This window comes from Brassica rapa, chromosome A01, assembly GCF_000309985.2.
Source record: "Brassica rapa cultivar Chiifu-401-42 chromosome A01, CAAS_Brap_v3.01, whole genome shotgun sequence".
Lineage (NCBI taxonomy): Eukaryota > Viridiplantae > Streptophyta > Magnoliopsida > Brassicales > Brassicaceae > Brassica > Brassica rapa.
In genome coordinates, this window is record NC_024795.2 from 8,255,345 (window position 1) to 8,268,315 (window position 12,971).

A 12,971-nucleotide genomic window follows, 5' to 3' on the forward strand; every position below is an offset into this window, starting at 1 on the left:
AAAGCCCAGTAGTTGATTAAATTAAAATGGAAGAATTCATCAAAACTCGTCTTATAGCCTTTATAGGCTAAATTATACATTCATAAGGTTCTTATTTTTAGATTGTAAAATAGTATTCGAGATGTTTATGGGTCCCCTTTAAATATCACGCTTCGCTCTCACCTTTAGTTATAGACTTATAGTAAAACCAATACATGGGACATCTTCAACATCGTCTCATTTTTTTCTTGCTTTAGTTTCAGAGCTTGGCCTCCTCTCTTCACTGTCTTTGGGCTCTCATTGACCTCTCTTTTCAAAGCTAAGTGTACAAAAGAGTCCACGTCCACACTCGAGAACTCAACGCTTAATTTTTTCCACTTGTTTTGGACGGACGTTTATCAACTGGTATCATTCATACACCCACGGAAAAAATGAAAAAAAAAAAAAAAAAACTATACGAGTTGGCTTCGGTACGAAGAAAGCCAAAACGTGGAATGTGAACGTATAGGACGTTTTGTTTGATGCAATTAAAGATATTTTGTTTGAATCCATGTTGTAACCGACACAAAGATCCATGCATGCAGTGTAGTACACGCCAAAATACTTGGTTTAGCCGGAGAAAAATATCGACATTAGTGGGCTATTACTTACCAAACACTTGATCATAAAATGCGTTTATATGATCAAATGGAACATATAAAAGTGGGCTCTTACACAAGTTGTCAGAAAAAAGAAGAAGTAAAATAGAAAGTAGGTTAGCTGAGCTGAACAAACAAAAATACAAAGAGAGAAAAGTTGTTTGGGTTGTTTCATAATCTAACAGTTAGCATCTTATGTTCAAAGACATTCTTTTATATATAAACAGATGGTTTGGTTTATACTTGGTTTACCTTCAACCTATCGATTCAAGTCTTGTGCATTGTCATAAAATAAATTGTCCTGACAAATAAATAGTAGAATAAATTATTGGATATGTTCAGTGACTGTATTATTAAGAAATGCAGGAACACGTGAGTAGAGAGGTTGCAAAAGAAAGAGTCAAGAAGGTGGCAGAGAAGCGGACCACACCAAGTAGAAGTGTGTGTTCTGTTGATTTCGCCACGCAAAGCCAAAAGAGACTTAAACTGAAACGGCCGAAACGAATCTTAAATGAAGATTAAACTCTGTTCTCTCTCTCTCACTCTCTCCTTTTCTCACTGGCTGGGCTCTCTGCCCCAAGTCACAACCCTTTCTCTGCAAAAACGTCTGCTTCTTACCCTAACATATGTCTCCCTTCTCTCTTTCTCTCTCCACACAACGATCCATTTTCTATTATTACCACCTCTCATCCATCACATTCTTTTATTTACCACTCTTGCCACACACAACCTTCTTCTTCTTCCTCATCTTTAACATATGTCTGAGTTTACTACTGTTTGAAAAATGGGGGAGACTAGGAGACATTCTGTAGATGTTCCCATCACAAGAACGCTCGTGGCTCTTAGAAGGGTCCGGTCACTTAGAGATCCTTGCACCAACTCAATGAGCAAGTTTGCTTCTTTGCTCGAAAACGTCAAATGGGAAACTGGTTCCAACAATGGCATCTCACTCCAGTTTGTGAACAATGATGGTCCTGTGGGTTTGATTCCTTTTCAATCATACTCGATCATGGAGGAGCTAGAGAAAGGCTGCGACCTTCACAAGGTGCTCAATGCTGAAGGAGACGCTGGCTCCACCAAGCCAGCTAGCTCGCTTAGTGATTACGGTAGTCCAATGACCTCAGCAAATCATAGTTATAACGATGAAGATGTTGATTTTGCAAACGAATGCAACCGCGGCTGCGGAATATCCTCTTGCTGGTCAAAAACACCTAGGGACAGAGGATCATCAAACCAGTCCTCTGACGTAGAAGATCATCATCCTCTACTCTCTAGTAACAACGAGAGCAATGCTGCGACACCGAGGAGTCACGAAACTGTTACGTCAAGAAGTCTAACTCAAAAATTCAGACCAAAGTCTTTCGACGAGTTAGTTGGACAAGAAGTCGTAGCCAAATGTCTCTTGACCACCGTTCTGAGAGGAAGAATCACTTCTCTTTACCTTTTCCACGGTCCTCGCGGCACGGGTAAAACATCAACCTCTAAGATATTCGCTGCTGCTTTAAACTGTCTCTCACAGGCACCACATAGTACTAGAAGACCGTGCGGCTTGTGCAGCGAACGCACTTCCTACTCGGAGATAGACTCGGTTAAACTAAACCGGCCTAGCTACCTCAGGTCTCTCATCAAAACCGCGTCTCTTCCTCCCGTTTCGTCTAGATTCAAGGTTTTTATAATCGACGAGTGTCAGTTACTAAGCCAAGAAGCTTGGGGAGCTCTCTTGAACGGTTTGGAGAATGTCTCTCAGCGTTCGGTTTTTATTCTGGTCACGTCAGAATTAGAGAAGCTGCCGCGTAACGTTCTCTCGCGGTCTCAGAAGTATCATTTCTCTAAAGTGTGCGACGTGGCGATATCGAGAAAGCTGGTAAAGATTTGTGAGGAAGAAGGTATTGAGTTTGATCAGGGGGCTGTTGATTTCATCGCTTCTAGAGCTGATGGTTCGCTTCGTGAAGCTGAGATAATGCTTGATCAGTTGAGTTTGATTGGTAAAAGAGTAACAACGTCTTTGGCCTACAAGCTTGTAAGTTAGTTAAACACATCTTAATTTCTTCATGTTTTTTTTTTTAATAGGTGAGAATAAAAGTCACGTTTTGTTTTATTTTTGCAGATTGGGGTTGTTTCTGATGATGAGCTGCTTGATTTGCTTGATCTTGCATTGTCTTCTGATACTTCGAACACGGTTATAAGGGCGAGGGAGCTTATGAGGTCTAAGATAGATCCAATGCAGCTTATTTCGCAGCTAGCTAGTGTCATTATGGACATTATTGCTGGAAAATGTCAAGACAGTAGTTCAGAAACTAGACTTCGGTTTCTTTCAAGGCATAGCTGTAAGCATGCACCCGAATGTGATTATTTCAATATTAGCGTTAATGAGTTTGACCTATTGTTATATTTTATAGCTGAAGAAGAAATTCAGAAATTGAGTAACGCGTTGAAGGTACTTTCTGATGCTGAGAAACACTTGAGAGCATCTAAAAACCAAACAACCTGGCTCACTGTTGCACTCCTGCAACTTAGCAACACTGAACCGTCTTCTTTTGCAACTAATGAAAATGAAGTGTGTTTAAAAAGACAAAGAAACAAAGGTCAAACTTATATATAATGTTTTTTTTTTCATTATTCATGTTTCATGCTGCTAGCTATATAACTGACTGTGGTACTATGTGTAGATGTAGACCTCTCCAGCACATCATCGGATTATCCTGGCGATGTGGTTAAATCAGAAACCGAAGAGTGTCAAGAGAAAAACTGTAAAGAAACAGTTGAAACTGTGTGGAAAACGGTCATAGAGTTGTGTTGTTCAGATTCACTAAAGAGATTTTTGTCGAAACGAGGGAGGTTGACTTCTCTTATCATTGACAAAGGTAACTTGTTTTTCTTTTCCAAAGAGACTCCAAAGCAGCTTTCTTGATAAGTAAATCCATATTTTTTTTTTCAGTTTCAGGTGTGGCAATAGCTGAATTGGAGTTCTACACACCTAAACATGTAACAAGAGCCGAGAAATCATGGAAAACGATTGCAGACTCGTTCCAGTCCGTGTTAGGATGCAATGTTGAGATCCAAATGAATCTTGTTATCTCTGCGTGTTCACCACCAAAGAGTGCTAAAGCAGTTGCTAGTCTTTTCTTTGGACTTTTCAGCTGTTCTCGTAGAATGCTACACAGGTCTTATCCGACTACTACTAGAACAGACTACGATTACGCAACTAAGGAGCAAGTAGTTACAAATTCTCTTAGAAGTTGCCAGGGAAATCTCTTGAGGGCTCGTAGTGTGCGTTCTTCAGCTAATGCATCGTCTAGAATGAGCAGTGCGAGTGATCAAGGCGATGCAAATTCTGCTCTAGGTGACAAAATGTAAGAAGAAGATAAGACATATTTATTTCAAATGTTAACTTGTTTTGTGCGATTTGGATAGCTTACTGAAGTATGCTCTGACTTTGTGCAGACCAGAAGATGACGCTGATGTGTTGTGTTGGAGGAGGACTCCCCTAGGGAAGGTAAAACATACTTACTAGTCCTGAGAAATGGGTATGGTTTGGTTCGGTCTGAATTAGAATCTAAAAATATAATGGTCATCAATGTCTTGATAGGGTGAGGAAGAGACACAGAACAACAAGAGCTCAAGTCTAATTGGCCGTGTCCTTCCCTGCACTGAATCTGGTTAAGTGAGCTTGATGACATTCCCATTTTGTGGAACCTTTAGCTGATTAATTGAGACATGTTATGGGACAAGTTGTCGTAAATAGTTGCATAATGTTGTTTGAAGACCATATATATATAGATAAACATATACGTAACTTTTATAGTATAGCGCGCTTTCCTTATGGCAGCAAGCCAGTAAGTGGTAGAGCCTTTAATCATCCTCCTCCTTAGAGCTGTAAACTGGGCGAGCCCATGTCCATTAGCCCATATCCATTTGTCCATTCATTGTTTGTGGACAGCAAAGTGACCATGTCCATTAAGAACCATGTCCATTAAAGACCATACCCACTAACACTCATATTTTTATGGGCTGCCATGGAGTCCATAATGACCATATAAGAAAATTTTAAATTTTAATTTATAAGCATACAATTATATATAAAAGTTCATAAAATTAAAATTCATCCATAAATTCAAAAGTACAACAATACATAAGTTCATAAATACAACAATTACGGTTTTGGTGGGAAAAATTGATTTTGCAGTTTTGGCGGAAAAACTCGATTTTGCAGTTTTGACGGAAAAACTCGATTTTTGCAGTTTTGACGGAAAAACTCGATTTTTCAGTTTTGACGGAAAAAACTCATTTTTGCGGTTTTGGCGGAAAACTCGATTTTCTGATTTTGGCAGAGAAACTCGATTTTTCGGTTTTGCCATGGGGTCTATAATGACCATATAAGAAAATTTTAATTTATAAGCATACAATTACATATACAAGTTCATAAAATTAAAATTCATCCATAAATTCATAAGTACAATAATACATAAGTTCATAAGTACAACAATTTCGGTTTTGGCGAGAAAAATCGATTTTGCAGTTTTGGCAGAAAAACTCGATTTTCCGGTTTTGGCAGGAAAATTCGATTTTGCGTTTTGAAGAAAAACTCGATTTTCTGGTTCTGACGGGAAAATTTGATATTAAAATTTAAGCGAAAAAATCGATTTTACGAGTTTAGCGGAAAAACTTAAATTTTATAAGCCTTAGGTTTTGTGACCATTGGACAGTCCACGTCCATAAAGCCCAAAACCAATAAAGACCATTTTCTTAATGGTCTTCCACATTTTGTCCAATGAAAACTAATGGAAAAAATGAGTTTGTCCATATTAAGCCCGTTTGTATATGGACATGGGCAACCATTGGACGGCCCGCCCATTTGACACCTCTACTCCTCCTCCACCGCATGCAACGTTTTTTGTCTATTATATCATCAGTTACATGATTACATCTAGAGAGCCCTTACATCTATGCTTAATCTGATTAAATATATTTCGATATTTTCTATGAAAACTGAACAAAATGAAAATCAAGATTTTAAGCGAATAAATTCGAGAAAATATACTTGTATTATTGAAATTAAAATATTCTGACTTTTAAACTTAATAACCGAGAAATAATTCTGGAATACTACATGTTTTCGTTAATTACATCCACTAAAACTTACGCTAATGTTTTTCATTATTACTTTAATACTTTCACTAATACTTATCCATAAAAACCCTAGTCCGCTGCCTTTGGGAAGGCGACACATGCTAGGATCAATCGGCACCGTTGAAACCGAAACACGTGGCGTGAGTCTTTGGTGATGAGACCTTTGATGAGAAACCATTAGCCGTAGCAGCAGCCTCCATTCGTAAAAAGCTTTGCCTTTTTCTCAATCCAATCTTCTTCTTCTGCACATTCCTCTAAAACACAATCTACTATTTTTTCCGGTAAAGTTTCACCCAGCTTGAGACTCGAGTTCTACTATTAGATCTAAAACTCCAAACCTCCTACTTCTTGAGTGTTCTCTTCGTTGGAGGTTTATATTTGATATTGTTTTGGCTCAAGAGCTTGGCCGACGACGAGGTGAGGTGATAACACTCAAGATTTAAACATCACATTTACTTTTAAAGTTTCAATCTTTCCCGGCTTAGATCTCCATTTACGTCGTTGGCATTGGTTTTAGGCTTCAAAGATCCACGATTGCTTTAGCTCAAAGTTGTTCTCTTGGCTGATTAGATAGCTCACTGTGTTGATATCAACGTATTTGATTTTGACGATGTTTCAGTATCAGGGTATTGCGAAAGATGGCGTCAAATGAAGGGTTTCTAACCGATGAGCAGAGAGAGATGATGAAAGTTGCAACCGAGAATGCAGTGAATAATCCACCCGCGCAAAAGCCTCACTCCTCTTTGCTCTCAGAGCATATGCACAAACCATCTGCTACTGCTGCTGGTGGGAAAGCTTACGGTGGTGGCTCGAATGCTGTGAAACATAGAAGGTCTCACGCCGGCAAGTCTGTCCGTGCAAAGAAAGGTGAGTTAGTTAAGCCTGGAGCTGTTAGTTGGCATATATATTAGCCATTTAGTTCAATGGACTTATTGTTGTTTCAGATGGGTGTGGTGGGAAAGGAACTTGGGGGAAACTTATTGACATTGATGCAGACTATCATATTGACAGGAACGATCCAAATTATGACAGCGGAGAGGTAGTTTCTCTATGCCTCTGTTTCCTTACAAGATGGAAGTTATCATCTTTGTGTTGTGTGTGTCAATAAGTTCAGTTCTGTTTCTTGTTATATATGTTAGGAACCGTTCGAGCTTGTTGGTGCGACTGTTTCAGACCCGTTAGATGATTACAAGAAAGCTGTGGCTTCCATCATCGACGAATACTTCAGCACTGGCGACGTTGACGTGGCAGCAGCTGATCTCATTGAGCTTGGCTCGAGTGAATATCATCCTTACTTCATCAAGCGGCTTGTTTCTGTATCCATGGACCGACATGACAAAGAGAAGGAAATGGCCTCCGTGTTACTCTCCTCACTGTATACTGATGTCATCAACCCGAACCATATAAGAGACGGGTTCGTCCTGCTGCTCGAGTCGGCTGATGACTTTGTGGTTGATATACCTGATGCTGTCAATGTTCTTGCCTTGTTCCTTGCACGTGCTGTTGTTGATGACATTCTCCCTCCAGCCTTTCTCCCTAGAGCAAGCAAGGCGCTTCCGGCATCTTCCAAGGGATACCAGGTTGTTCAAACTGCGGAGAAGAGCTACCTATCAGCTGCACACCACGCCGAGCTAGTTGAGAGAAGATGGGGTGGGATGACGCGAACCTCTGTTGAAGAAGTCAAGAAGAAGATTGCTGACATTCTGAAGGAGTACATGGAGACCGGAGACGCGTACGAGGCGTGTCGCTGCATCAGGGAGCTGGGCGTGTCTTTCTTCCATCACGAGGTTGTGAAGAGGGCTTTGATCTCCGGCATGGAGAGCGACGCAGCGGAGCCGCTTGTGTTGAATCTGCTTAAGGAAGCAGCTTCGGAGAATCTGATAAGCTCTAGTCAAATGGTGAAGGGGTTCTCCAGGTTAAGAGAAAGGCTGGATGATCTCGCTCTTGACATTCCTTCGGCTAAAACCAAGTTTGATTTGATTGTGCCAAAGGCTATCTCTGGCGGCTGGCTTGATGCTTCGTTTAGTGCCCCTTCTGGTGAAAGTGGGCGGCAGGAGATGGAGGATGAGAAACTCAAGCGGTTCAAGGAAGAGGTTGTGACCATCATTCATGAGTACTTCAACTCCGATGACATACCTGAGCTCATACGCAGTCTTGAGGACTTGGGAGCACCAGAGTACAACCCGATCTTTCTCAAGAAGCTGGTGACACTCGCTCTGGACAGGAAGAATCGCGAGAAAGAGATGGCGTCTGTTCTCCTCTCTTCTCTTCACATCGAGATGTTCACCACTGAAGACGTTGCAGATGGTTTCGTCATGCTCTTGGAGTCTGCAGAAGATACAGCTCTTGACATCCTGGACGCTTCCAACGAGCTTGCTCTCTTCCTAGCTAGAGCTGTGATCGATGATGTTTTAGCACCGTATAGCCTCGAGGAGATCTCTAGCAGACTAGTACCAAACTCGAGCGGGACTGAAACAGTTAAGATGGCTAGGTCCCTCATCTTTGCACGCCATGCAGGAGAGAGGCTTCTACGTTGCTGGGGAGGTGGAACCGGTTGGGCAGTGGAAGACGCAAAGGACAAGATTTTGAATCTTCTGGAGGAGTATGAAAGCTCAGGGCTGGTGTCAGAAGCTTGCAAATGCATCCATGAGCTAGGCATGCCGTTCTTCAACCACGAGGTGGTGAAGAAGGCGCTGGTCATGGCTATGGAGAAGAAGAAGGACAAGATTGTGGTGGAGCTTCTCCAGGAGAGTTTCGGTGAAGGGCTGATCACCATAAACCAGATGACCAAAGGTTTCACTAGAGTCAAAGACGGGCTTGAAGATCTTGCTTTAGACATCCCAAACGCGAAGGAGAAGTTTAATGAGTATGTGGAGCATGCAAAGAAGAATGGTTGGGTCTCGTCTTCGTTTGTAACTTCTCTTACCGAAGATGCTAAGCTAGGCTAAAACCCAATGTACAAGTTTGTTTCTCTCTTGAGCATCATCCCTTTCGTTGTTTCTTTGCACTTTTTTTATGCTTTGAGAATTCTACAAGGGAGTTATAAATCTTTTAACGGATGTTAGTTAAAACGTTTGTTTCTTCAGGGACCAGTTTTTAAAAATAAAGAACTTTGGGGCTATTTTGTTAGAAAAGCGGAAATATTGGATCTTGTTTTAAATAAATCTTTTAATTAATTGAAGTTGAAAGTGAGCATCAATATATGCTTACTACTACTACTAGCCAAAGAAGGAAAGAAGTGTCGAGGCTAATAAATCTGAAAATGAAATTTGTAATTCCGAAACTACCCTTCGCTCTTTCTCTCTTCTTCTCACTCTCTCTCCTCCTCGTCTTCTTCTTCGCCTTCCCGTTAACTTCCCTCCGCCGTCCCGTCTCCTCCGTCGCCGTCGTCGACGAAGGGATACGGATCCGTCGTGGATACAAATCCTACGAGGCTTACATCCAGCACCAGCTCAACAAAACTCAGAACCCGAAGCTACGGAAGGTGTGGACGACGCGCGACTGGGACAGGAAGGTGCGCGTGTTCTCCACCTTCTTCCAGCGCCTCAGCGACGTCGGTCTCCTCTCCAACGGATCGAAAGCGCTCTCGATCGGAGCTCGAGTAGGCCAGGAGGTTGCGGCGCTGAGGCTGATCGGAGTGGCGGACTCCATCGGGTTAGATCTGGTGCCGCGTCCGCCTCTGGTGGTGAAAGGTGACTTCCACGCGCAGCCGTTCGACGCGGAGACGTTCGATTTCGAGTTCTCTAACGTGTTTGATCACGCGCTTTACCCGGAGAAGTTCGTTGGGGAGATCGAACGGACGCTGAAGCCTGGAGGTGTTTGCGTGATACACGTGTCGCTTCATGGGAAGACGGATAAGTACTCGGCGAACGATCTGTATAGTGTGAAACCGTTGGTGAAGCTGTTCAAGAGATCGGAGGTGGTGGAGGTGAGGAAGATCGATGGGTTTGGGCTTGACACGGAGGTTGTTTTTAGAAAGAACAAAGATTAATTAAAATTGTAATTTTGATTCATTTCATACCACAGATTCGTTGTTAAAGCTGTTTCTTTTCCTTTATTGGGTGTATTTTTTATTTTTGTTATACATTTTTTTACCATTTACTATAACTGTATTATCACCACTGGTCGAGACATTAATAAAGTATAGATTTGTTTTTACGATTGATGATAGTGTTGACTTACTTTCTATTAATATTCTATCTGTCTGCTAAGCCGAAAGAGGTGCAAATGAGAATGCATATTGGCCCACTATATACCGACATAAAGTGGGTCTATCAACATCAAACATCGCTTTTGGTAAGAAGATAAGGGGAAGCAGAAAGAAACTGAAAGATGCAACTTGGGTTTAGAATTAAGGTGGAGAAGGTGTGTATCAGAGGTCATATTCGTAAGTTCACTGAGAAGATCTCAAAGATAAATTCATGGTAGTCGTCCAAGTTCAGGTCTCAAACGGGAAAGACTATGTTAACAACTTTGGAAGCAAGTGAGATTTTTACTCAGATAGCTAAAAGGTAATAAATGCTCAACGAGTTGATCAAGCTCAAGAAAGGAATGCCTGGCTCATGCATTTTTTTTTTTAATTCTCAGTATTGGTATTTACTATTTAGTATGCATATATATGGCCGGCTAATTTACTTGGTGCAAAAATGAAAACAAATACGCAAACTTTGGGGATCAAACTTGCTCACTGATAAAGGAATCAACTAGATTCAAAAGAGTCGAGACAACTAGAGTCAAAAGAAACAAGAGAACAGACGGGTATTGATCTCAAATATGGTTTCTCACACCTTAAGATTCTACCCTTTTTTGAGTTTCCAAGTTGTTGCAATTTTTGAAGAAAGTGCGAAACAGAACCATATGAGACATGCTCACAGATCGATGACTCGAGACAGCTTCTGGATCCGGTTAAGTAAGAAGTCCCCTTGCTTGATTGTCGCCTGGTAAAGTGCATTCTTTGCATCAGGACGGTTAGTCTCCAAAACACCTGCAACCTTGTCTATCTTGCAGTGAAGCTTCCCAGCTGCTATGAAGCGTGACAGCTCTCTGGATTAGAAAAAAGAGTAAACATGTCAAGTCAGGTTATAACTTTGATTGATCATGTATTGTTACTGCTTCTAAAGAAAGAGCTGGGACACTAAAAGAAAGCGTTTGTTGGTGTGCTTACTGATCAATGAAATCCACCGAAACACCAAAGGCGTTTGCCATCGCATCGACAGTAACGCTCTTGTAAGATTCTAAAAACTGAGAGTACACCACCGTTCTCACTTCCCTCATGTAGAACCGGAAATGTGGGTTCAAGTAACGATCAAACTTTATCTGCTCTGCCATTCCAGCTGTGGAAATACACCAACAATGAAGCTATTATTAACACAGAGAGTAATAAGTAAAACACATACACAATAAGAGAGTACAGTATCTAATCCGATCACTCTGTTGAACTCACCAAATGCTGAGAAAAACGCCTTGTACTGGCATTCGTACAAGGAGTTCAGGAACTCGGAAAGGAATGGTATCTTCCCAAGCACGGTTAAGATCTCAGGTGCGTCAACAACCTGTCAAATTAGTAGCACTTCAGCATTTTACTCAACAAGATTCACATCCTCGTAGAGGAACTACAACAAAAGACAGATTCACATCACTTCGGTAATCACTCGGCAAACTAAATGTTATCCTACACACTCAAAGTAGAGGACTGAGGGATCGACAAAATACCTTTTGCTTAAGAGAAACTCTATCCAGAGTTATGATGCTCGTCAGCACGGTGTAGAAAATGAAGGTCTCATAGGGAAAGATCTCATAAGTAGTGAAGGTTGAGATAGAATCCAGAAATAAGCTGGCAGCCTTCTTGAAGTTTCTGGTGGACATGCAATACAAGCCTTCATAGACCTTTAGCCTATTCTTCCTCTCCCAGTCACCACCCTCTTCAAACAACCTGGCAAGGGAAAACAGAAAGTTTAAGAACAAAGATCTCAGTTGCACAATCCACGAAGGATAGTTAAGAAAAAAACGCAGCCAAAGAGCCTAATCGACACTTACTTTTTTGCTTTGTCAATGCTTTTCGACACCAGGTCGAAATCCATGTAGAAAAAGGCAAGCTGCAGGGTATAGAACACAAGGTCCATCTTTTGGCCAACAGCAACGGTTTTTCCTTCAGTGAGCTTCAGTTGCTCCAGAGCTTTCTCCTGAAATTCACAAAGCAAAGATTTAGTTGCCAAGGAAGTTCTATGAAGTGTGCATGATGACCAACTTGACATGCTCACGTACCTTATCACTAATCCTAACGAAATACAGAGCCTTAGCAAGATGTGCTTCACGGACTTCACTTTCTCCCAAATTCTCTTCAGCATCTGCAATCCTACACAAAGTACAACGAAATAAATAAGTAAGAGAACATCAACACTACAAATATGAAAGATAAGATGGAGTGTTTTAACACACCATAACAAAGGCACAATTATCTTAACCTCAGTCTCTCAAAATCATTACATGAGCTACACAATAACATCCAATTCAAGAGCTAACTCCACCTAATCTCCCTCGTTTTCTAATAATTGCATACAAGTAAAATCCAATTCAAGAACCATTTGGATCATAATGCCAGAGTTCCCCTACATCAGTGTAAAACAACATACACTAACAGGAAGGAAAGCTTACTTCTCGTCGAGCTTTTTAAGCTCTTCCTCGTTGGTAGCACGCATAGAATCTAACAAGCTCTGATCCAGTTCCAGCACAGAAGACGCAGTTAGGGTTTCGTACAAGGGAGCCATACCTAGAAACAACACCAACCCAACTTGAGATGACCGATGAAAACATTTCGATTGATTTAGAATCAATCTCACTGATTAGAGAGAAAAGGAAGCTAACTAACCATCGGATTTGATGGAATCCAAGACGTCAGACTTGAGCTGGACTTTCTCGATGTCCTGCACATCGGGATGAGTGAGGAGGAAGAGCTTGTGGGCTAGAATAAGGTGAGGCTGCTGAGATCCTTCTGCTCCACCGTCCATGGCTGCTGCGAATCAGGAATAAAAAAATACTCGAAACGGAGACGGATCTGAGCAAGAGAGACGAATAAATGAAAGTTTTGTTTTCTTGGGTAAGGAGGAAGAGCGAACCCTCTTCCTGAACCAGTGTCTTTCTTTGTTTACATTAATCTTAATTTTCCTTTAAACTGAAAATATTTTTAAAACAAATAATTATTAGTATTCTTAAACAAATGAATTT

At 41.2% G+C, this 12,971-nt stretch overlaps 4 protein-coding genes across 9 annotated transcripts; 3 read left to right on the top strand and 1 right to left on the bottom strand.

Annotated features, from left to right (window-relative positions):
• The first annotated feature begins 221 nt into the window (after nucleotides 1–221).
• LOC103862564 (protein STICHEL-like 2) lies at nucleotides 222–5,402 on the top strand. Of its 3 annotated transcripts, none has more exons than XM_009140267.3 (7): nucleotides 222–2,637; nucleotides 2,725–2,944; nucleotides 3,017–3,202; nucleotides 3,287–3,481; nucleotides 3,556–3,970; nucleotides 4,062–4,113; nucleotides 4,207–5,402. In XM_009140267.3, the coding sequence occupies exons 1-7, from the start codon at nucleotides 1,402–1,404 to the stop codon at nucleotides 4,279–4,281; spliced, it is 2,379 nt and encodes a 792-aa protein (XP_009138515.1). In that variant the 5' UTR covers nucleotides 222–1,401; the 3' UTR covers nucleotides 4,282–5,402. The 3 variants fall into 3 exon arrangements, with proteins under 3 accessions (XP_009138515.1, XP_009138529.1, XP_009138523.1); XM_009140281.3 differs by having other exon boundaries at nucleotides 3,562–3,970; XM_009140275.3 differs by having other exon boundaries at nucleotides 3,293–3,481.
• A 417-nt stretch (nucleotides 5,403–5,819) lies between these two features.
• On the top strand, nucleotides 5,820–8,928 carry LOC103862587 (MA3 DOMAIN-CONTAINING TRANSLATION REGULATORY FACTOR 3). Of its 4 annotated transcripts, none has more exons than XM_009140306.3 (4): nucleotides 5,820–6,169; nucleotides 6,373–6,614; nucleotides 6,692–6,786; nucleotides 6,887–8,928. In XM_009140306.3, exons 2-4 carry the CDS (start codon nucleotides 6,386–6,388, stop codon nucleotides 8,693–8,695), a joined length of 2,133 nt encoding a protein of 710 aa, XP_009138554.1. In that variant the 5' UTR covers nucleotides 5,820–6,169; nucleotides 6,373–6,385; the 3' UTR covers nucleotides 8,696–8,928. The 4 variants fall into 4 exon arrangements, with proteins under 4 accessions (XP_009138554.1, XP_009138537.1, XP_009138547.1 ...); XM_009140289.3 differs by having other exon boundaries at nucleotides 5,821–6,169; nucleotides 6,367–6,614; XM_009140299.3 differs by having other exon boundaries at nucleotides 5,821–6,164.
• LOC103862631 lies at nucleotides 8,894–9,910 on the top strand. Its single transcript, XM_009140324.3, has one exon. It carries the CDS (start codon nucleotides 8,950–8,952, stop codon nucleotides 9,736–9,738), a length of 789 nt encoding a protein of 262 aa, XP_009138572.1. The 5' UTR covers nucleotides 8,894–8,949; the 3' UTR covers nucleotides 9,739–9,910.
• A 503-nt stretch (nucleotides 9,911–10,413) lies between these two features.
• LOC103862642 (26S proteasome non-ATPase regulatory subunit 6 homolog) lies at nucleotides 10,414–12,876 on the bottom strand. Its single transcript, XM_009140332.3, has 8 exons — nucleotides 12,616–12,876; nucleotides 12,402–12,516; nucleotides 12,012–12,102; nucleotides 11,784–11,929; nucleotides 11,460–11,679; nucleotides 11,191–11,299; nucleotides 10,912–11,080; nucleotides 10,414–10,790 (listed from the first exon to the last, which is right to left on the bottom strand). Exons 1-8 carry the CDS (start codon nucleotides 12,752–12,754, stop codon nucleotides 10,616–10,618), a joined length of 1,164 nt encoding a protein of 387 aa, XP_009138580.1. The 5' UTR covers nucleotides 12,755–12,876; the 3' UTR covers nucleotides 10,414–10,615.
• Between the last annotated feature and the right edge of the window lie 95 nt (nucleotides 12,877–12,971).